Source organism: Perognathus longimembris, chromosome 20 (genome assembly GCF_023159225.1).
Source record: "Perognathus longimembris pacificus isolate PPM17 chromosome 20, ASM2315922v1, whole genome shotgun sequence".
In the NCBI taxonomy this organism is placed as follows: domain Eukaryota; kingdom Metazoa; phylum Chordata; class Mammalia; order Rodentia; family Heteromyidae; genus Perognathus; species Perognathus longimembris.
The window spans coordinates 25,605,401-25,626,064 of record NC_063180.1 but is presented as its reverse complement, the minus strand read 5'-3'; the positions used below and the strand labels follow the sequence as shown (position 1 = coordinate 25,626,064).

The window sequence follows — 20,664 nt, the reverse complement described above, 5'->3', positions numbered from 1 at the left end:
TCTATCACTTGGAGCCGCAGCACCACTTCTGGTTCCCTAGTTGTTCACTGGAGACAAGAGTCTCATGGACTTTCCTGCCCAGGCATGCTTTGAACTGCAATCCTCAGATCTCAGCTTCCTGGGTAGCTAGGATGACAAGTGTGAGCTACCAGCACCCAGCTTTTAGTTGGTTTTTAGATAGGGCCTCTCACTTTTGTCCATGCCAGCCTTGGATCGAAGCCCTCCTTCCTCCGCTTCCCAAGTAGCTGGGACTACAGGATCACCAATATTACCATGCCCAGCTCTCAGCTCAGTGATAGCTTCAAATGATGATGGTTGCTTCCTGCATGAGGGTTAGTCCTCCAGGGACTCACACCCACAGAGATGGTCTTTTCTTCCCTGGGCCTCTACCCTCTTGCTTCCCTGAAGAAATCCTGCTTCTCCTGTTAACAGTTAGACTCCCTTGGTGGTGGTCTGCACAGCTACTGTTTTGTGGGTGCTACAGAACTCCAGGGTATGAAGGGTAAACAGGAGGGGAAGGGGAAGCATTGCTGGGAAACGGGAGCATGCACCCCTCTGCCTCTGTCATAGCAATTGACCCTGGAGAGCCAAGGCCAATCTCAGATGGTGGCTTCTGCTCCGGAGAACATGGCCAAAAACCGCTACAGGAACGTGCTGCCCTGTGAGTCCTGGATTTCTGCCATTTTTGTCCTCATCTCTGATCCCATCCATACTCCATTCCTGTTCCTATCTCCATTCCCCTGTGGCAGACAAACTGAGGTGGGTCCCCCTACCGTTCCCCTAGGCACGTTCACCCAGGTGAGGGCTACATGTTCCTTTCAGTCCCTACATGGCTTCCAGGGTCTGTCTGGCCTCCCTCCCTGGGTCTCTCTGCCCTGTCTGTGTTCATTGAATGCCATGCCTGCTTGCAGATGACTGGTCCCGGGTACCACTGAAACCCCTCAGTGAGGAGCCAGGATCAGACTACATCAATGCCAGCTTCATGCCGGTGAGCTTGCGTGGAGTGCATGGAGCGATAGGGTGGTCTGTTGGTCATCTGCTGACCTCCTGACGGGCATGTTTTCCTCACTCAGGGTCTCTGGAACACCCAGGAGTTCATTGCAGCCCAGGGACCCCTGCCCCAGACGGTGGGGGACTTCTGGCGCCTGGTGTGGGAGCAGCAGAGCCACACCCTGGTCATGCTGACCAACTGTGTGGAGTCTGGCCGGGTGAGAGGAGACCGCTGTCCTTGTGCTGACTTCTCAGTGCCAAGCTCGACCCCATCCTGCACAGACACTGACCCTGCATAGGGTCCCATTTGGGCTTGAGATTTGTCCAACACAGCCCCAGCTGTCTTTGCCATGGGTTCCTCCAACAGGCTGTCCACTGGTCGACCTGAGGTGGGGTTGAGGGGCAAGGGGGCGCAGTGATTTTCTGTTACTGTGAGAACCAAAGACTAGGGAATTTATAAAGTAAAGAGGTCTATATGGCTCAAGGTTTGCAAGTCTAAATACACATCATAATATGTCAGAGAGTACCTCATAGTGACAAGCTTGCTGCCCCCTCATTCTCCTCCTCTTCCTCCTCCTCCACTCCTCCACTCTTCCACCTCCTCTACCTCCTCCACTTCCTTCTCCTCTTCCTTCTGCTTGTCCTGTTTTACTTTTTTCCTCTTCTTCCTTCTCAGTTTTTTTTTGCCAGTCCTCGGACTTGAACTCAGAGCCTGGGTGCTGTCCCTGAGCATTTTGCTCAAGGTTAGTGCCTTACCACTTGAGCCACAACTCTACTTCTGATTTTTTAGAAGTTTATTGGAGATTCAAATCTCACATACAGCTGGTCGCTGGTGGCTCGTGCCTGTAATCCTACCTGCTCATCAGGCTGAGATCTGAGAATTATAGTTCAAAGCCAGCCCAGGCAGGAAAGTTTGTGATACTCTCATCTTCAATTAACTTCCAGAAAAGTGGAAGTGGTGCTGTGGCTCAAAGTGGTAGAGCACTAAGCCTTGAGCGATAAAGCTCAGGGACAGCACCCAGGTCCTGAGTTCAAGCCCCATTACTAATTAAAAAAAAAAAAAGTCTCACAGACTTTGCAGCCAGGCTGTCTTCGAATCTCAGTCCTCAGATCTCAGTGTCCTGAGTAGTGAGGATCACAGGTGAGTCACCAGTTCCTGGCTCTCTTCCTTTTCCTCCTCCTGTTTCTCTTTCTGCTTTTTGTCGTCCTCCTCTTCTTCCTTCTTCTCTTCGTCCTCCTTCTCCTCCTGCTTTTCTTTTCCTTCTACTCTTCCTCCTGTTTCTCCTCCACATTTTTTAAGACAAGGTTTGACTGTGTATCCCAGGCTAGCTTCTGCCATTCCCCTTGCTTAGCTCCACTCCCAGTCTGGGATTAAGGGTAGGCAATACCTCACTCAGTTCTCTCCCTCTTTCTATAAGGGCACGAATACTGTCCTGGGCCCCATGCTCATGACCTCATCTAATTACCTCCTCAAGCACCCCCCCCCACACTTCAAACACCACTGATTATAGATGTGGGGGTAAAGCTTCTGGCACATGATGTTTCTTGTGAGGGTCTGATCTCCTGACTCAGGATGGATGTGTCTACCCGGCTGGCAGACATGCACACTTAGATGCCACTGTCATGGCATGAAAATGAGAGGCCTCATTGCCAGCACAGTGAGGCCTCCTCACTCTAAATAGAAGAGCCGGGCAGAGGGGCTCCTGGGGTTGACTCCCTTGTTCTGCCCCAGGTGAAGTGCGAGCATTACTGGCCTCTGGATTCTCAGCCCTGTACCCATGGGCTCCTGCGGGTGACACTGCTGAGTGAGGAGGTGACAGAGAACTGGACAGTGAGGGATCTTCAGCTCCTCCATGTGAGCACCCCACCCCACCTCACCCTCTATTAGGTATCCCTGGAGTGCACCTTGGGAAATGCACCATCATCCCTGAAATGCATCCTGGGAAACCCAACATCATCTCAGCAATGCATCCTGGGAAACTCACCATCAAGTGTAGAAACTAGATCCCAGAACCTATATGCCCTCCCGCCTTCTCTCTCTCCAGGTGGAGGAGCAGAAGACCCTATCTGTGCGGCAGTTCCATTACCTGGCCTGGCCAGACCACGGTGTCCCCCACTCCCCAGATCCTCTGCTGGCTTTTTGGAAGATGCTTCGTCAATGGCTGAATGAGACCCCGGAGGGAGGCCCGCCCATTGTGCACTGCAGGTGAGAGCCTCTCTTGAGACTCAGAAAGTGGGGCTAAATGAGTCCTCCGGATCTTACAAGGGAAGTAGAAAGGAAGATGGCAAACACACAAGGTGAGTGAGAAAGGTGCAAGGCATGGAGAACAAAGCCAAAAAGAAGTACCCAAAAGCAGAATCATAGCCATGACTTTTAAGCAGTCCCCACTTAAACAATATCTTGTCCAATGCTGGAAGACACCCCCTCCATCAGCCAAGACTCCAGATGTTCCTCCCCTCCATGACCCTTTCCCCCTTCCTGCCTAGTGCTGGTGTGGGCCGGACAGGCACCCTCATCGCCCTGGACGTCTTGCTCCGGCAGCTGGAATGTGAGGGGCTTGTGGGGCCCTTCAGCTTTGTGAGGAAGATGAGAGAAAGCCGCCCGCTGATGGTGCAGACAGAGGTGATGGGGGGGGCGCGGAATTAGAGATCCCTCTTCACCCAGTGCCTTATCCCCAGGCTTGGGGCTCCTGAAGGTCCAGGGCAGGGTGGGGGGATGTGGGACCCTGGGCAAGCCCCTTCACTCGCCCCCCACCCCCCGCCAGGCCCAGTATGTGTTCTTGCACCAGTGTATCCTGAAGTACCTCCAGCAGTCAGCCCCTCCCTCCACCCAGAAGGAGGCCATGTATGAGAACGTGGCCGGCCTCATCTACCAGAACACAGACGCCATTCGGGCTTATCAGCTGGAGGTCTGAGCTATGGAGGGCCAAGCCTGCCTTCAGCTGACTCAAGCTCTGGATCCCCACTGGAGCCCAGATTCCTGGACCCTGAAGAGAGCAGTCTGCGAGTGGGAAGAGGGGCTGGGAACTGAGCCATCTGTCTTTCCAGGAGACAGGGTGTGGTGGGCTTTCACTCATGAGTCCAGGGGAGCCATGGCAGGTTCCTGGTCCCCTGGAGGAAGAGGGGGAGAGGGATTTGTCTCCCACGTTCAGAGACAGGCTGGAACTTGGATTTTGAGAAAAGGTGGACTCAGAGTTTGGAATTCTGGTGATCTCAGGAACAAGGGCAGGCAGGACCTGACCTTGCTTTAATTTCAGAAACCCAATCAGTTGTCTGCAATCTGAGGTTGTAATGAATGTACTTGAACCCCGCCCCCGCCCCGGGCACCCCCAGCGTCTGAGTGTGTTTTCCTTCTATACCATAATTTATTAAATAACTTTTCTCTCCTGTGGGACTTGCTCCAGTAGATCTCTGTGTCTGAAGGGGGAAAAATACTGGGATGGGGTGGTCTGCTGATCTTAGGTCATGGAGCATACATTCCATGGAGGGTACTTGAGGGAGTCCTGGCTTTGTACCTGAAAGAAATGTACTCACACCTGTAATCCTAGCTACTCAGGAGGCTGAGATCTCAGGATCTCAGTTCAAAGACGGTTTCCAATAAACTACTAAAAAAGAAACCAGAAGTTGTGCTGTGGCTCAAGTGGAAGAGCACTCACCTTGAGCACAAAGAGGCTCAGGGACAGTGCCCAGGCCCTGAGTTCAAGCCCCAGGACCAGCAAAAGAAAAAAGAAAAAAAAAGAAAAAAAGGAAGGAAGGAAGGAAGGGAGGAAGGAAAGATGGAAGGAAGGAAGGAAGGAAGGAAAGATGGAAGGAAGAAATGTAGGTCTGCATAGTCGCATCTCTGGGGGACTGCTGGGGTCCAGCCTGGAAACTTGCCTCTTGGGGGAAAAGCTATGTCAGGCGAGGTTGATCTCCTGCCTGGCCAGTCTGGGTACCTTAATACTTGGGTCTCCATGAGTTATCTTAGGTTCTAAGTGTGTGCCCTAGCGCCCATTTCTTGGAGGGTGTTTTGTGTGTGCATTGGGATGGGGAGGAATCCGTTCGGATGTCCCGTGGCTGGCTGGACCAGGATGCGCCTCGGTGGGCGCCATGGTGGTTCCGGGTGGGGCGGGCCGGGAGCGGGGCGGAGCGCGCTCTCCCCTCGGGGCGGAGCGTGTTCTCTGGGTGGAACGCACGCAGCCAAACTCAGCCCCTGCTCGGCGATCAGCACCCGGGACAGCGCCGCCGCCCACGTGGTGGTGGTGACGTGGGGAGGCCGAGGCTCGCGGAGGTCCCGTCCGGCTGCCCTGCAGGTAGGAGCTCTCCAGACCCTCTGCCCAAGCCCCATCCCTCCCGGGTGTGGGAGGGGGCGGGCGGGCTGTGGGTGGAGGGATGCCGGGAAGGAGTGGGAGGTCGGGATTTAGAGACAAAGAGACAAGATGCGAGGGGGTGGGGAGGGAGACACCTCTCCCCCGACGGAGCCAATACGCTGCGGGGAGCAGCAGAGGTGCACACCAGGGGGGCCGCGGGATGGGGACCGGCAGGACGAGGTCTCCAGAGAGGACTGAGGACGGAGGCAGCGGCTGGAACGCGCACGGAGCCCACCAGCTCTGCATGCACGGAAAAGCTGATAGGCCGAGATGGACGCGGGGACCAGGCGGCAGCCAGGGACAGCACGCCCGCCCCCGCCGCCTCCGCCGGCCCTTCTGGGAGCCGGGGGAAGGGATGCTGTGAATGCACGGGGCACGGGCTCCCCCCCTCCGCTCTTACCTGGGGATCCCAGGCGGGGGTTAGGAGGGGTCCCGGGCATGGACAGGGCGGGGGGCAAGGCTGCCCCGCCCGGGTGCCAGGTTCTGTGCGTCAGCCCCGCCCGTTGTCTTGGCAACAGGCGGTTGCCCGGCAACCAGTTATTCCCGCCCCGCCCAAGAAAAGCAAGTCTGGTTGCCCGGGGCAACCCGGTGCCCTGGTTCCCACGCTGGCCGCTGCCCTCCCACTTCCGGTGTAGGCCCCGGGGAGCGTCCGCGGGGCGACTGGGGGGAGAGGGAGGAGCCTTCCAGGTAGACGGGGCGTCCCTCTGGGATGAAATTAGAGCCCCAAAGCCCAGCCCTCCGTCGCAGGCTGAAACTACAACTCCCAGCATGCACAGACGGCTAGTGGGAGTTGGGTTCTTCGTTGCACAGAGGATTCAATGGATTCCTGGGGTAGGAGTGGGGGGCCAAGGGAGCTTGGGTGTCCCTGCAGCTAGGACCACAGCGCCCCGACGCCATGTTCCCGGAGCCTGCGACCCCTGGGCCTCCAGCGCCCCAAGTGCCTCCGGACTCCAGCCGCATCAGCCAGGGCGCAGGTGAGCAGACCCAAGGCCAGGTACACAGTCCCGCAGGATCCCCAGGAATGGCAGGCTAGAAAAGCCGGCTGGGATTAGACTGTGATCATAGGTCGGGAATCGGAAAGAAATGCGAGGAGAAGAGCAGGCTTCCTAGAGAAACCAGGAGATCAAGGGCTGTGGCATAGAATGAGATTTTCTATTTTCGAATGAGAATGTTACCCCTCCCTTATTTTACAGATAGGGAAACTGAGGCCTAGGAAGAAGAGGTAAGGCTTCTCTTAAAAAAGCCCCATAGGGCTGGGAATGTCGCTGGGCGGTAGAGTGCTCGCCTTGCATGCACAAAGCCCTGGGTTCGATTCCTCAGTACCACATAAACAGAAAAAGCCGGAAGTGGCGACGTGGCTCAAGGGGTAAAGTGCTAGCCTTGAGGAAAAAGAAGCCAGAGACAGTGCTCAGGCCCTGAGTCCAAGCCCCAGGACTGGCAAAATAAATAAATAAAACAAAACCCCACAAACACATCATGACCCCTGTTGACAATAAAATTAAATTTAAAAAACCACATCATGGATTGAGCTGAAATTACAATGGGGTGGGAAAGAAAGTAGAAGTAAATAAGGCAATCTGGATGGTGTGGGCCTGGGCTGGGGAGTCAACTAATTTTGTAGGTGAGGTGAGTTGGAAGGACAACGTGGGAAATAGCCGTAGTGAACCATGAGGCCAGGAGTCCAGCTTTTACAAGGAAACCAAATAAGCCAGCCAGCCGGCCTCTGGGGACATCCATCCATGTGTTGTCTTTACCTCCCACACAGTGCCTCCCTGGGCCCTGGCCACCATCCTGCTCTGCTCAGGCCTCCTGCTCTTCAGCTGCTGTTTCTATCTGTACCTGAAGCGATGCCGGAAGCGAATGGGCAAGAAAAGCCAGGCCCAAGCCCAAGTCTACCTTCAGGAAGTGAAGGAATTGGGCCGGAGCTACATAGACAAGGTGCAGTCTGGCCTAGCTCCTCCACCCTCTCCACCACCTCTACTTCCTTTTGTTCAGAGCTCCACACATCACAGTCCCTGGTCCCTTCCCACTGTACCCACCACACTCATCTCTTCAATCCCTGACCCTGCTTAGACCAAGGGGTGGATCTGGGAACCTCTCATGGCTTCTGAGTCTTGAGAATACTGATATCAGGGGGAGACATCACCCATCATTGTCCCTGGTCCCTTCAGGTGCAGCCGGAAGTGGAGGACCTGGATCCAATGCCATCTGGGCGGGGGCAGCAGGCAGCAGAGAAGCATAAGCTAGGACGACTGCAGTACTCGCTGGATTATGACTTCCAGAGTGGCCAGGTGAGTCTGTGGGGGGTTGGGAGAATCGGGAGACCCCAGGGACTGCAGATTCTTCCCAGAGGAGGCCCTGGGAGGATGCTAAGATGGGTCCTCCCTCCGGTGCTTCGGCACCTGTAGCTTCTGGTAGGCATTCTGCAAGCGGAGGAGTTGGCAGCCTTGGACATGGGAGGCTCCTCCGACCCCTATGTCAGCGTCTACTTGCTGCCAGACAAGCGGAGGCGGTACGAGACCAAGGTGCATCGGCAGACGTTGAACCCATACTTTGGAGAGACCTTTGCCTTCAAGGTGAGTGCAGCAGTGGTTGCCCATGTTCCACAGTCTGTGCCTGGCCCACGGATGGCCTGGGACAGACCCTGCGCCTGGCCCCCAGAGGGCCAGGTAGAGGCAGCCACAGCTCAGATGGCAGCCATCAGCTGGACTACCAGCACTGAGTTATCCTTCTGGGGCACTGGTGACCCTGGTGGCTGTTTGTTGTCTGGGTTCTTGGGTGGGCTCCCTTTTGGGTTTCATTGACCCTTGGCCGCCCACCCCCATGAATCCTTATTGTATTTCATTTTCGGCTCCTCAACTTTTTCCTGGGAACCCTCCCCACCCCTTCCACCTGAATGTCTTGTACCCCATTTCCTCTATCTGACTGCCTACCCTCCTCCCAAGGTCCCGTATGTGGAGCTGGGGGGCAGGGTGCTGGTCATGGCGGTGTATGACTTCGATCGCTTCTCCCGCAATGACGCCATCGGGGAGGTGCGCGTCCCCATGAGCTCCGTGGACTTGGGGCGGCCAGTGCAGTCCTGGCAGGAGTTGCAGGTGGCTCCCAGAGAGGAGGTGAGCATGCGCGGCCACGCCCTCATCCCCGTCCACCCACCGCGGACCAATCAAGAGCACAGGCCTCCTGCTGCCTTTGCCCCAGTTTTGCCCAGCTGCCCTGGAGCTGATGTCTGCCTGTGGCTGTCCACACCGTGGGGGGATCAGGAGAGGGTAGTGATGGCTTCCATTCCGCCTTGTAGCAGGAGAAGCTAGGGGACATTTGCTTCTCACTCCGATACGTCCCCACAGCCGGGAAACTCACCGTCATCGTCCTGGAGGCTAAGAACTTGAAGAAGATGGACGTAGGGGGGCTGTCAGGTGAGTGAGTGGCAAGGGAATGGGGGGGGCGTGTCTGGCTTTGGTCCTGTCATTTCCCGGGGCTCCGAGGGTCCAATGGGACAGAGTGGGTCCCAGGCAGCCATGAGGAGGTGTAGATTCCGTTTGGGCACCTGAGGGGTACCTGGGAATGCCCCTAAACCCTCATTCATCCTCCCCATCAGATCCCCCCTCCCTGAACTCAGCAGAGGGACGGCTCTAAGACTTCTCCTCTCTCTCCCCAGATCCCTATGTCAAGGTGCACCTGCTGCAGGGCGGCAAGAAGATGCGGAAGAAGAAAACGACCATCAAGAAGAATACTCTGAACCCCTATTACAACGAAGCCTTCAGCTTCGAGGTATCCTGCGACCAAGTCCAGGTGAGTCTGCAGCTCCCCCCGGCCTTCCACGGGCCCTTTCCCGAAGAGCCCCAGACCCTCAGAGGAAGGGAGGCTTGCAGCTTAGGTGCTAGAGTCTGGTTTCCCTGTCAACCCCACTTCTCTCTGGTGGGGGTCTGGAGGCCCAACCCACTCAAGGAGGAGTGTCTCCTCTTCACCCACCCTCCCTCTAACTCCTCTAGCAGACCCCAGATGGCAGGGAGAGGATGTTCTTAGTGAGGACACCTAAGCACTACCTCCCTCACTCTCCTGTTTTCTCTTCCTTCTCTCCCACCCCAGAAAGTCCAGGTGGAATTGACCGTGCTGGACTACGACAAACTGGGCAAGAATGAGGCCATCGGGAGGGTGGCGGTGGGCACAGCAGTGGGGGGTGCTGGCCTGCGGCACTGGGCGGATATGCTGGCCAACCCCCGGCGGCCCATCGCCCAGTGGCATTCTCTGCGGCCCCCTGACCGAGTGAGACCACCGCCTGGTCCCTGATCCCTTTATCTGAGCACCTGACCCCAGACCCTGAGCCTGGCTCTAGCCCAGCCCAGCCCTTACCTGTAGCTCTCTCCCCAGTAGCCCCTCTCTGCTCCCCTGTGACGCCCTGGTCCATTCCTGCCTTCTTACCTGCTGGTATGCTGCTCCCCAGGGACCACTTTCCAACCCTCCCCCTACCCCCCCCACCCACCCAGCAGCCCCAGTGACCCCTGGCAGGGAAAGCAGACAGATTTCCCCCGTCCCAGGGCCCCTCCACCAGTCTATTAGCCCTGTCACCCTCCCAGAGCCCTTCCTCCCCCACACTGCTCCTGGGGTCAGATAAATCCCCAGCAGCTGAGGAGGCCTGGCTGCCTCTTCCTGATGGGGGCTACAGGGCTGGTGTTCAAGCGTGGAGTCGACACGGGAGCAGTGTGGATGCCACCCATCCTGGAAGCTTACCAGGAAGTTCATCCTCTTCTCATGTCATACAACTGCTTAGCCTCACTTTCTGCAACTAAAGAAGCTGCCATCATAACAGCTGCTGCTTCGCTGTGAGGAGTCCAGGGCGATCTCTTTCCTCAGCTACAAATCCGTCCAGCCCTTGCTCACAGGATTCTGGCTTGTTGTGGTTGTTGCAGTCATGGGGTTTGAACACTGGGCCTTGCTCTTGTGAAGGAGATACAGTGTGCCACTTTTTTTTTTCAGTGTGCCACTTTTTGCTTTAAGTTATTTCTCAGATAGGGTCGCATGCTTTTGCTGGGGGCTGGCCCGGAACCCTGGACAATCCTAATCTCCACCTCCCAAATAGCTAGGATTACAGACACGATTCACAATGTCAAGCCATTCATACCTAGTTTTGCTTTTCTTCCTTCCCTTCCCTTTCTTTCCTTCCCTTCCTTTCCTTCCTTCCTTCCCTCCCTCCCTTCCTTCTTTGGTTTCTTCCTCCCATCGCCCATCCATTATATTCCCTGAGTCTTCTGTGTAGCAGTTTCTGTTGGAGGCTGGGAATCCACAATAGAGGCACACCCAGGCCCCTAAGTGATCAACTCTCATGGAAATGTGGCAGAAGCTGTCCCTGATTTGGGTTGCCAGAGATTGGGAGAAGGGAAAGAAAGGTTTTCCTGGAAATCAGTGGTTCTCCTTTCATCTCCTTCTTACAACAAAGATCATTTTCTGTTTGTTTCTGTGAAGATTTTGGTTTTGTTCTCCTTTGCTTCATCCCAGACAGGATTTTGGGTGGTGCACAAGGGTCTATGCAATTCCGCAAGGGAGCTTCCTGGAAAGAGGGAGCAAAAGCACTGTCACATTCTAGAAGAGGGGCAGTGTTCTTACTCGCCTCTGAGCTTCCCGGTAGCCAATGGGAATAGAGAGTCAGATTAGAACCCAGGTCACTATGGGTTATAATGTCTCTGAGACTTTTAAAAATGTCCCCAAAGAAGTGCCGTAATTTCTCGTGTGTGCACGCGCGCATGCGTGCACGTGTGTGGAGAGAGGTGCTTGTACAGCACTATGTAATTACTGTCAGTAATTCTATGCCATCAATAACATCCCTCACAATAACCCCATTAAATAAACATCGTTTTTACTTACAATTGACAAGGGACAAAGAATTCATGTGACTTCTCAGAATCACATAGCCTAGGACTGAATCTTTTCTTAGTTCAGCAGTGACAACAGACCACAGCTTTCACAGCGCTGCCCTGTGGTTAGGCCCTGAGCTAATTATCACTAGACAAGCATCTGTGTTTTCTTCACTCCGTTCTATGAGGAAGATATCAGTAGCTCCCAGGCTACTCTGCACAGCCTCAGCTGGCCAAGCTGCTTAGCCAACAGGAAACCAAGATGTAAATGATGTCAGATCCACACTCCCGTGCCCTCCTTTCTGGACCCCCAAGGCCTAGCCATGGGGGGCACCCAGGGAGGGAGTGTGGCCATTCTGTTGCGAGGGCAGAAGGAAAAGCTGGGGGCATAGAAGGATAAGCAGAATTTGGGGATGGGCAGGAGGAGGGTGGATGGTTGAGAGGGAGGGGATGATTCAGACCTAGAGGCCAGAGGAGGCTGGTGCACTCCTGGTGTGGTTTTCAGACAGTGAGTCATTCTGTGGGCGACACTAGGTCCCCAGCATGGGGCCACTGTGTGGAATTGAGCCGTCTCCTAGGAGAGCATCACAGATCACAGATCTCTTCAGGCCCAAGCCAGAGTCCTAAGACTGGAGGTGAAGCCAAGCAAAACTCATATGTATATATGTCTGTATGTACATCTATACATATATGTATGAGTATAGTTTTTGAGATAAGTCTGTGGCTAAGGCCAGCCTTGAGCTCACAACCCTGCCTCAGCTTCCTGAATATTGGGATTACAGGCATACTTTGGGTGCTGGTGGCTCGCGCCTGTGATCCTAGCTACTCAGGAGGCTGAAATCTGAGGATCATGGTTCAAAGCCAGCTTGGGCAGGAAAGTCCCTGAGACTCTTATCTTCAATTAACCACCAAAAAAATGGGAGTGGTGCTGTGGTTCAAGTGGCAGAGCGCTACCTTTGAGCAAAAGAGCTCAGGGAGAGTTCCCAGGCCCTGAGTTCAAGCCCCATGACTGAGGGGAAAAAAAAAAAAGACTTGTGTTGAGCAGGCCCCGAGGTCTGCAGGATGAAGTGTACAACCATTATACTTCTATTTGACTGCATCAAGACTCCCATTTCCTTGGGTCTTAATTTGCTTTTATTTATATTACTAATTTACCTTATTGTTATTATAGAGGTGATGTACAGAGGGATTACAGTGATATGAGTCAGGTAATGAGTACATTTCCTTTCCTACATTGTCTTCTGGTCCCTTTATTCTCTCCCAGTCCCTCCCTCCTTTCTCCACCCATGAGTTGTATAGTTCACTTTCATCAGTGTCCAGTGAGCTCCACTGCTGCACTTTTTCACCCCTTTTCCCTCAAGTCCTGTACCTTCCCCCAACCCTTCCGAAGATAGACACTTGATACACTATGCATAAGGCAAAGAAGACAGAATCATAAAAAAATAAATACTAGGGGCTAGGAATGTGGCTTAGTGGTAGAATGCTTGCTTAGCATGCATGAAGCCCTGGGTTTCGTTCCTCAGTACCCCATAAACAGAAAAAGCCAGAAGTGGCACTGTAGCTCAAGTGGTAGAGTGCTACCCTTGAGCACAAAGAAGCCAGGGACAGTGCTCAGGCCTTGAGGACTGGCAAAAATAGACTATAAACTAAAAAATAAAAAATAAAAAGAAGAGAGGTCTCTCTTATTTTCATATCTTGGAGTTCATTTCAATGTGTATGTCATTTTATATTACTTGATATTTTAGATTACTTGATATTGTGACCTTGTGTTTCCTCTCCTACGAATATCCTCTTTTGGTTTCACTGTGTGTGCATACCTAGAATCCTGTACAGTTTATCATATCCCCGTGTATTTTAGATCTAATTTCCACATATCAAAGAGAACTTGTGTTGTCTCTCTGAGCTTGACTTGCCTCAATATGATTTGTTTTAGTTCCATTCATTTCCCTGAAAATGACATTATTCTTTCTAATGGCTGTATAAAATTCCATTGTCTATAGGTACCACATTTTTTTGGATCCACTCATCTATTGTGCGGCATTTGGGCTGTTTCTATATCTTGGCTATTGTGAATAGTGCAGCAACGAACATGAATGTGCAGGTGGCTATCCTATCTTGGCTCATGATATTCAGGGTAGATTCCTAGAAGTGTTATGGCTGGGTCGTAGGGAAGGTCTATGTTTAGTTTTCTGAGGAACCTCCTGACTGCTGTCCAGAGTGGTCATACTAGTTTACATTCCCACCACCAGTGCAGTAGGGTTCCTTTTCCCTCACATTTGAACTCATAATGCTGGCCAATCTTACTGGGGTAAAATGATATCTGAGGGTTGTTTTCCTTTGTGTTTCCTTTATGGCCAGGGATGATGAGCATTTCTTTGCCATTCTTACCTCTTCTTCTGAGAAGTCTCTCCTTAACTCTCTTGCCCATGTAATGATTGGTTTATTAGGCATGGGATGGATTAGTTTCTTGTATATATTGGATTTTAGGCCTTCATCTGATACGCTGCTGGTAAAGATCTTCTCCCAGCCTGTTGGCTGTCTTTCTAATTTAGTAACTATTTCCTTAGCTGTGCAGAAACTTTTTATTTTGATGTAGTCCTACTTGTCAAGTCTCTCTCCTATCTGTTGTGCCCCCTGGGACTTTTTTTTTTTTTTGCCAGTCCTGGGCCTTAGACTCAGGGCCTTAGTACTGTCCCTGGCTTCTTTTTGCTCAAGGCTAGTACTCTGCCACTTGAGCCACTGTGCCCCTTCTGGCCGTTTCCTATATATGTGATGTGGGGAATCGAACCCAGGGCTTCATGCATACAATGCAAGTACTCTTGCCACTAGGCCATATTCCCAGCCCAGCCCCTGGGATTCTTTTCAAGAAGTTTCTTGGGGGGAGGGAAGGGGGGAGAAAAATGAGGAAGGGGGTAAAAAGTTTAACAAGAAATGTACTCACTACCTTATGTATGTAACTGTAACTCCTCTGTACATCACCTTGACAATAAAATTAAATTTTAAAAAGAAAGTTTCTGTCTATACTTGTAATCTCTCTCTCTCCCTCTCCTGTCTCTGTCTCATCCTGGGGCTTGAACTCAGGGCCTGGACACTATCCCTGAGCTTCTCTTGCTCAAGGCTAAAAACTCTACTACTTGAGCCACAGCACCACTTCTGGCTTTTTCTGTTTATGTGGTGGTGAGGAATCGAACCCAGGGCTTCATGCATGCTAGCAAAGCACTTTATCCTTAAGTCACATTCCCGGTCCCTATACCTGTAGTTCTAATGTTTTTCTTACTCTCGCAGTAGTTTCAAAGTCTTAGGACTGACGTTGAGGTCTTTGATCTACTTTGAATTGATATGAGTGCACGGTAACAAGCAGGGGCCCACTTTTAGTTTTCTGCATCTAGATGCTGTGTCTTAATTTGAAGCAGCAGACCAGGCCTTCTCCTCCCTACTGAAGAGGACAGACCCAGATCGCGTCCCTCCTCCACCTGCCCTGTTGTCTTGACAACCGCGTCTCCGTGAACTGGGGGGGGGTGGGGGGGGAGGAGACTGGCTGGAAGCCGTTCCTCAGCGCTCCTATTGGTCGGAAGTTTGCAGTGGGAGTGCCATCTCCTCATTCATTGGTTAGTCTATGCAAGCCCACACGCTCTCATTGGCTAGTTAGTCAAAAGGGGAGGGATCTCTGGGCAGCGGTTGTTGTTGGGTGCCGGTAGCGTAGGGCTGCACTGAGCTAGGACTATTCCGGGATATTTGGAAGGTTAAAGGTGAGAGCGGGGTCATGTGGAGATAAAGGGGCCAGAAGAGAGTGGAGATGGGTGGACAAGAGTGGGGTTTCTCAGGGTGCCTGTTCCACAGGGCGATGACCACCCCAGCGGGGTCCGGCACGGGCTTTGGCTCAGTGTCCTGGTGGGGCCTGTCTCCGGCGCTGGACCTGCAGGCGGAAAGTGAGGCCTCCCACCCAGGATTGCACGCGGTCTGAGGCCGGGGGTCCCCCTCCCCAATAGGACTTGTGGTCCTAGCGTGGACAGCAGGGGTCGGGCAAAGGTCCCCAAGGGCGGGGTGTGTGAGAGGTGGGCGCAGGGCTGAGCATAGGGCAGTGGTGTCCCAGGTGCGGACTTCCAGCCTCAGGATGCTGGAGCTGACGCTCACTTTGGACCCCAGGCCCCGAGGCAAGTCTGCTGGGCTTATCTGTAGTTGTAGGGGCAGCGAGGGGCACACATACGGCTACCGGTGACCCCAGCCTGCTGTCCTCCTGCCAGGTCCTCCTGCGGACCCAGACTGTCAGGCAGACACAGAGCCCAGGACCCCGGAGCTGGGTGTGCTGCTGCTGGGTTCCGTGGATGGGCGGCACCTGTTACGGACCCTGGCCAGGGCTGCGCTGTGGCCTCGCAGGAGCCTCCATGTGAGCTGGGGGGGGTCTGGGGTTGAGGGGGCGAGGAGGAAGAGGGGGAGGAGGAGGAAGAGGGGGAGGAGGAGGAGAAGGAGGAGGAGGAGGAGGAGGAGGAGGAGGAGGAGGAGGAGGAGGAGGAGGAGGAGGAGGAGGAGGAGGAGGAGGAGGAGGACGACGATGACGATGACGAGGAGGACGAGGACGACGACAACGACCCACAGCCCATATGGGTTTTTGAGGGAAGAGGTTGTGGAATTCTAGGTCCAAGGAAAAAGGAGCTGGAATCTGGACTGTAGATTGGCAAGAGGTGGGAGCTGGGATCCAGAACCATTGTCTAGGGGGAAGCAGAGGGCTGGGGGCTTTGAGTTTTGACAGGGAGGAAGGTCTAAGGACCAGCTTTCTGGTGGGGGTAAGGTTTGGGGGTGGTAGGGATGTAGAACTGTTCTGCCCTGACCATCCATCCTCCAGTTCTATGTGCTGGAGAATAATCTGGAAGCTGTGGCCCGGCACATGTTGATCTTCAGCCTAGCCCTGGAGGAACTGGACAACATGGGGATCCAAGGTCAGTTCTGACCCTACTTTCCTGAGTTATTCGATCACACCATTAAAAAAGATAAATTTGGGGGCTGGGAATATGGCTTAGTGGCAAGAGTGCTTGCCTCCAACACATGAAGCTCTCGGTTCGATTCCCCAGCACCACATATATGGAAAACGGCCAGAAGGGGCACTGTGGCTCAGGTGGCAGAGTGCCTTGAGCGGGAAGAAGCCAGGGACAGTGCTCAGGCCTTGAGTCCAAGGCCCAGGACTGGCAAAAAAAAAAAAAAAAAAAAAAAAAAAAAGATAAATTTGTTATTAGGGTGTTGCACAGAAGCAAGTCAGGTAATGAGTATGATTCTTTTTGGACAATGTCACCCCCCCCCCCGTTTCCCCCTCCCATCCCTGTCCATGAGTTGCTTAGTTCATTTCCCACATATTTTCTACTGAATTCCATAACTGCATTTGTTCACCCTTCCTCCTTCTCTCTATGCTCCTTTGTCCCTCTAAAAAGAAAAACAGGGGCTGGGGATATGGCCTAATGGCAACAGTGCCTGCCTCATATACATGAGGCCCTGGGTTCGATTCCCTAGCACCACATATACAGAAAACGGCCAGAAGTGGCGCTGTGGCTCAAGTGGCAGAGTGCTAGCCTTGAGCAAAAGGAAGCCAGGGACAGTGCTCAGGCCCTGAGTCCAAGCCCCAGGACTGGCCAAAAAAATAAAAAAATAAAAAAATAAAAAGAAAAACAACAACAGCAATAACAAAACCGTGTTTCAACGACATCATTTTAGTCCCAGCAATAAGAGGCAGAAATGGAAGGATACCCTCCCCACGCCCCCAGCCCAAGGCCCACCCCAGGCGACAGCAAGGAAAACTAAACTGAAAAGGGGCTGGGGGTGTGGCTCAAGTGGTAGAGTGCTTAGAAGGTCTCCATTACCACTATAGACATAGATACAGAGATAAATAGACGATAGATAGATGATTGATAGATGATAGATCATAGATACAGACGCAGTTATTAGGGTTGCCCGAGGATTTGTTACCCCCCCCCCCCCCATTGTCGTACTGAGGTGGGCTCCTTAGACCCCCTGTGAGTCAGATCCGGCTTTCTTGCCCCTCCTGGTAGAGCGAAGCGAGACTTTCCTGGAACTGTGGGGCAACGCACTGCTGCGCCCCCCGGTAGCCGCCTACATGCGCGCCCAGGCCGCCCGCCTGGCGAACCTGATCCCGGAGCCGGACCGCCTGGAACAGCAGCTCCCCTGGCTCAACCTCGGAGCGCTCAAGGTGCCACCACGGCCTCCCCTGCCTGTCACTGTCGGGGATTGGGTCGGGGTGGGGGATGGAGTTCAGATCCCAGCTCCCAGCCCAGAGGTGGGGTGGGGGATGAGCGCTTCCATTTCCGTCCCCCTCGCCCCCAGAATCGTTGGCAATCTCGCGCTCTCCCCCCCACTCGTGTCCTCAGTTCCGCGAGCGGGATGCCCTGGAGGCCGTGTTCCGCTTCTGGTCAGGAGGGGAGAAGGGCCCCGAGGTCTTCCCAATGAGTCGGCTCTGGGACTCACGGCTGCGCCACTACCTGGGCTCGCGCTACGACGCCCGGCACGGAGTCAGCGACTGGGACCTGCGCATGAAGCTGCACGACCGCGGGGTGAGGGCCTAGACGACCACGGGGTGAAGGGTATGGATGATCGCGTGGTGAGGGGCCAGGACGTGGGTTGGGGTTCCAAGTCGGCTCACCTAGGTCCCTCCTTCCCTCGCTAACCCAGGCCCAGGTCATCCACATCCGCGAGTTCCGACGCTGGCGCGACACGGGCGTGGCCTTCGAGCTCAGGGACTCTGGCGCTTACCACGTGCCCAACAGGACGCTGGCATCTGGTCGCCTCCTGAGCCAAGTGTGTGCCCCCTGTCTCCCCTGGTCCAATCGCTTAGTCCAAGGGCCCCAGAGCTTTGGTCCTCAGAAGGGCCTCACCTGCCTCCCCCTCTCTGCCTTTGCAGCGCGGGGAGCGCGTGGCGGTGCGCGGGTACTGGGGAGACATCGCCACAGGGCCCTTCGTGGCCTTTGGCATTGAGACGGACGACCAGAGCCTCTTGCGGACCAGCAATGGACAGCCGGTCAAGGTGTGGGAGCAGGGTGTGGGGCTGCAGCACAAGCTTTGCTCCCAAAGTTCCAGCACTTGAACTCCTCCCGCCCCCCTCCCCCATGGACTATCCCTGATCTTCCCTCGGTGCCCCAAATCCAGCCCTGGGAATGCAAGATATCTATCTCTTCTCTGCCCATCAGACCGCGGGTGAGATCACCCAGCATAACGTGACGGAGCTGTTCCGGGAGCTGGCCGCTGGGGAGCGCCCGAGATCCGCCCAGGGGGGCCCGGAGGGGGACCCCGGGCCGGACCACACCTCAGGTGCCTCTTCTGGAGCACTTGTCTCTTCCTGTGTCTCCCCCTTTCTCTGAATCCTGACACCATTTTGGGGGCTTCTGGATTCCAGCGGTAGAATTCTCCTCTTGGGGCAGGCTTCCAGCAGGGCGCCATCCAGCACTCCCCGTTTCTGCCCGTGCATCTTTCTGGCCCTCCCCCCCCTCCGAAGTGCAGGTGCCTTTCTCCAGGAGATGCCCCGTGCTGCCCACTCTTTCTCGCTTCAGTCTCAGTTGCCTTCTGTAAAATGAGCTCTGTAAGCACACACAGGCCTCCTGGGCTGGCCTTCCCAGGCCTTTTGTAGTAACCCACCTCAGGGATCAGGAGCTGGGCGTGGTGGGGCAGGCCTGTCATCCTAGCACTAGGCGGGGATCACCAGCTGGTGGCCAGCCTGGGCAGGGGAAAAGGAATCCAGAGAAAAGGATAAGCTGTCTTAGCTACAAGCTTCGTGTATCTCAATGTCTGCCTCTCTGGGTTCCTCCCCTATGGCTCCACCATCCAGAGAAGGCTCCTGGCTGCCCTTCCCCAGCTGCGCCAGCCCGGGCACCCTTCACCATCCACTTCCTGTCCCTCGGTTCCGCGCAGACTCTCCACCACAAGGGCTGCTACCACGGCCGGTTCCAGCTTCTTTACGTGTCCTGCGGGTAAGGCCCCACGGCCCCCAGGCCCAGCCTCTGGGGTCTGCACCTACCCAGGTCTCAGAGCCCATATTCCAGCCCTCCCTTTGCTCCCTGCAGGATGGTGCATCTTCTCGGCCCTGAGCTGGGGGCCTGCGTGGCCCCAGGTGGGAACCTCGTTGTGGAATTAGCTCGGTGAGCCAGGCAGAGCGCCGGACTGGGACCGGGGCTGGGCCAGAGGCAGGTCCTCACTTTGTTTTCCTGCTCAGGTACCTGGTAGACCTGCGTCCGGAGCAGCTGCGGGCCTTCTCCGCCCAGGTCATAGAGCTGGCGAGGACAGCTGGGTTCACCGCCCACCCTGGGGCTCCCCCCTCGGAGACCTTCGCGCGCTTCTGCAAGTCTGGGGACTCAGCCACTCGCCCCAAGGACTCAGCTGTGGAGTCAGAACCTCTGCCCTGCCAGGCCCAGGCCCCGCCTCTGGAAGCAATGAGCCCGCCCCAAGATGATATGGCCACGCCCCCAGAAGCAATGAGTTGGCCCCAGGAGGACGTGGCCACGCCTCCAGTAGCAATGAGTCCACTCCTGGAGGTCATGGCCACGCCCCCAGAAGCAACGAACCCGCCCCAGAAGGATGTGGTCCCGCCCCCAGGAGCAATGAACCCACCCCAGGAGAACGTGGCCACGCCCCCAGAGGCAATGAACCCGCCTCAGAAGGACATGGCCACGCCTCTAGTTGCAATGAGTCCACTCCAGGCGGGCATGGCCACGCCTCCAGAAGCAACGAACCCACCTCAGGAGGATGTGGTCCCGCCCCCAGGAGCAATGGACCCACCCCAGGAGGACGTGGCCACGCCCCCAGGAGCAACGAACCCACCTCAGGAGGATGTGGTCCCGCCCCCAGAAGCAATGAACCTGCCTCAGGAGGACGTGGCCACGCCTCCAGTTGCAATGAGTCCACTCCAGGTGGTCATGGCCACGCCCCCAGGAGAAATGAACCCACCCCAGGAGGCTACGCCCCCTGGCCTCTAGGCCAGGCCCCATTCTCAGAAGCTCTGCAGTGTCCTTTTGAGTCCCAGGGTTCACAGGAAGCTGCTGGCCCTGCCCAGGAGGCTCCAGCCATACCTGTAGTGACTCCAAAAACCAAGAGATCAAACACTTCATCGTTAATAGATTAGAACCTGCTCAATGAGTTTAAGCCCACTCTTGTTCTTCCTCAGCGTTGGATGGATACCTAGCATTTCAAATTCCGTTTCTGGGATTCTAAATTCGGTTCCTAAAACCTTAAATTGCTTTCTCAGAAGTCTGTTTCCCCTCTGCCTAGAGGTCTGACCTGAGTCCCGGGCCTCTGCCTTGTGTCCTTCTCCTGGGGGGTTCCCCCTCCAACGAGGGAGGTGGAGGCCCTCCAGGGGCCCAGTCAGCACCCAAATGGTCCAAATAAAAATGCTAGGTCCTCTTCTCTGTTGGTGTCAAATCTTTTTCCTATCCCTAATCTGTCTTCAGGGTTGAGTGGGGTGGGCCCAAATGTCCAGAAACCAG

At 54.9% G+C, this 20,664-nt stretch overlaps 3 protein-coding genes across 3 annotated transcripts in view; all 3 read left to right on the top strand.

The window, feature by feature from the left end:
- The window catches only part of Ptprh (protein tyrosine phosphatase receptor type H), an 18,647-nt gene extending 14,680 nt beyond the window's left edge, over nt 1-3,967 (top strand). Inside the window, exons 12-18 of the mRNA XM_048369474.1 lie at nt 571-661; nt 912-988; nt 1,074-1,208; nt 2,723-2,845; nt 3,036-3,196; nt 3,478-3,613; nt 3,756-3,967. Of these exons, the coding sequence (XP_048225431.1) occupies nt 571-661; nt 912-988; nt 1,074-1,208; nt 2,723-2,845; nt 3,036-3,196; nt 3,478-3,613; nt 3,756-3,905 (873 nt within the window). The 3' untranslated portion in view covers nt 3,906-3,967. The remainder of the gene's footprint in view (nt 1-570; nt 662-911; nt 989-1,073; nt 1,209-2,722; nt 2,846-3,035; nt 3,197-3,477; nt 3,614-3,755) is intronic.
- A 2,267-nt stretch (nt 3,968-6,234) lies between these two features.
- Nucleotides 6,235-9,626, top strand: Syt5 (synaptotagmin 5). Its single transcript, XM_048329555.1, has 8 exons — nt 6,235-6,313; nt 7,105-7,277; nt 7,511-7,630; nt 7,748-7,915; nt 8,285-8,452; nt 8,635-8,752; nt 8,995-9,128; nt 9,426-9,626. The coding sequence occupies exons 1-8, from the start codon at nt 6,235-6,237 to the stop codon at nt 9,624-9,626; spliced, it is 1,161 nt and encodes a 386-aa protein (XP_048185512.1).
- Nucleotides 9,627-15,032: 5,406 nt separating this feature from the next.
- On the top strand, nt 15,033-20,486 carry Dnaaf3 (dynein axonemal assembly factor 3). The gene is made up of 11 exons (XM_048368996.1): nt 15,033-15,117; nt 15,433-15,575; nt 16,032-16,125; nt 17,227-17,384; nt 17,563-17,745; nt 17,864-17,989; nt 18,093-18,215; nt 18,379-18,488; nt 19,036-19,155; nt 19,249-19,323; nt 19,398-20,486. The coding sequence occupies exons 1-11, from the start codon at nt 15,033-15,035 to the stop codon at nt 20,155-20,157; spliced, it is 1,977 nt and encodes a 658-aa protein (XP_048224953.1). The 3' UTR covers nt 20,158-20,486.
- The last annotated feature ends 178 nt before the right edge of the window (nt 20,487-20,664 follow it).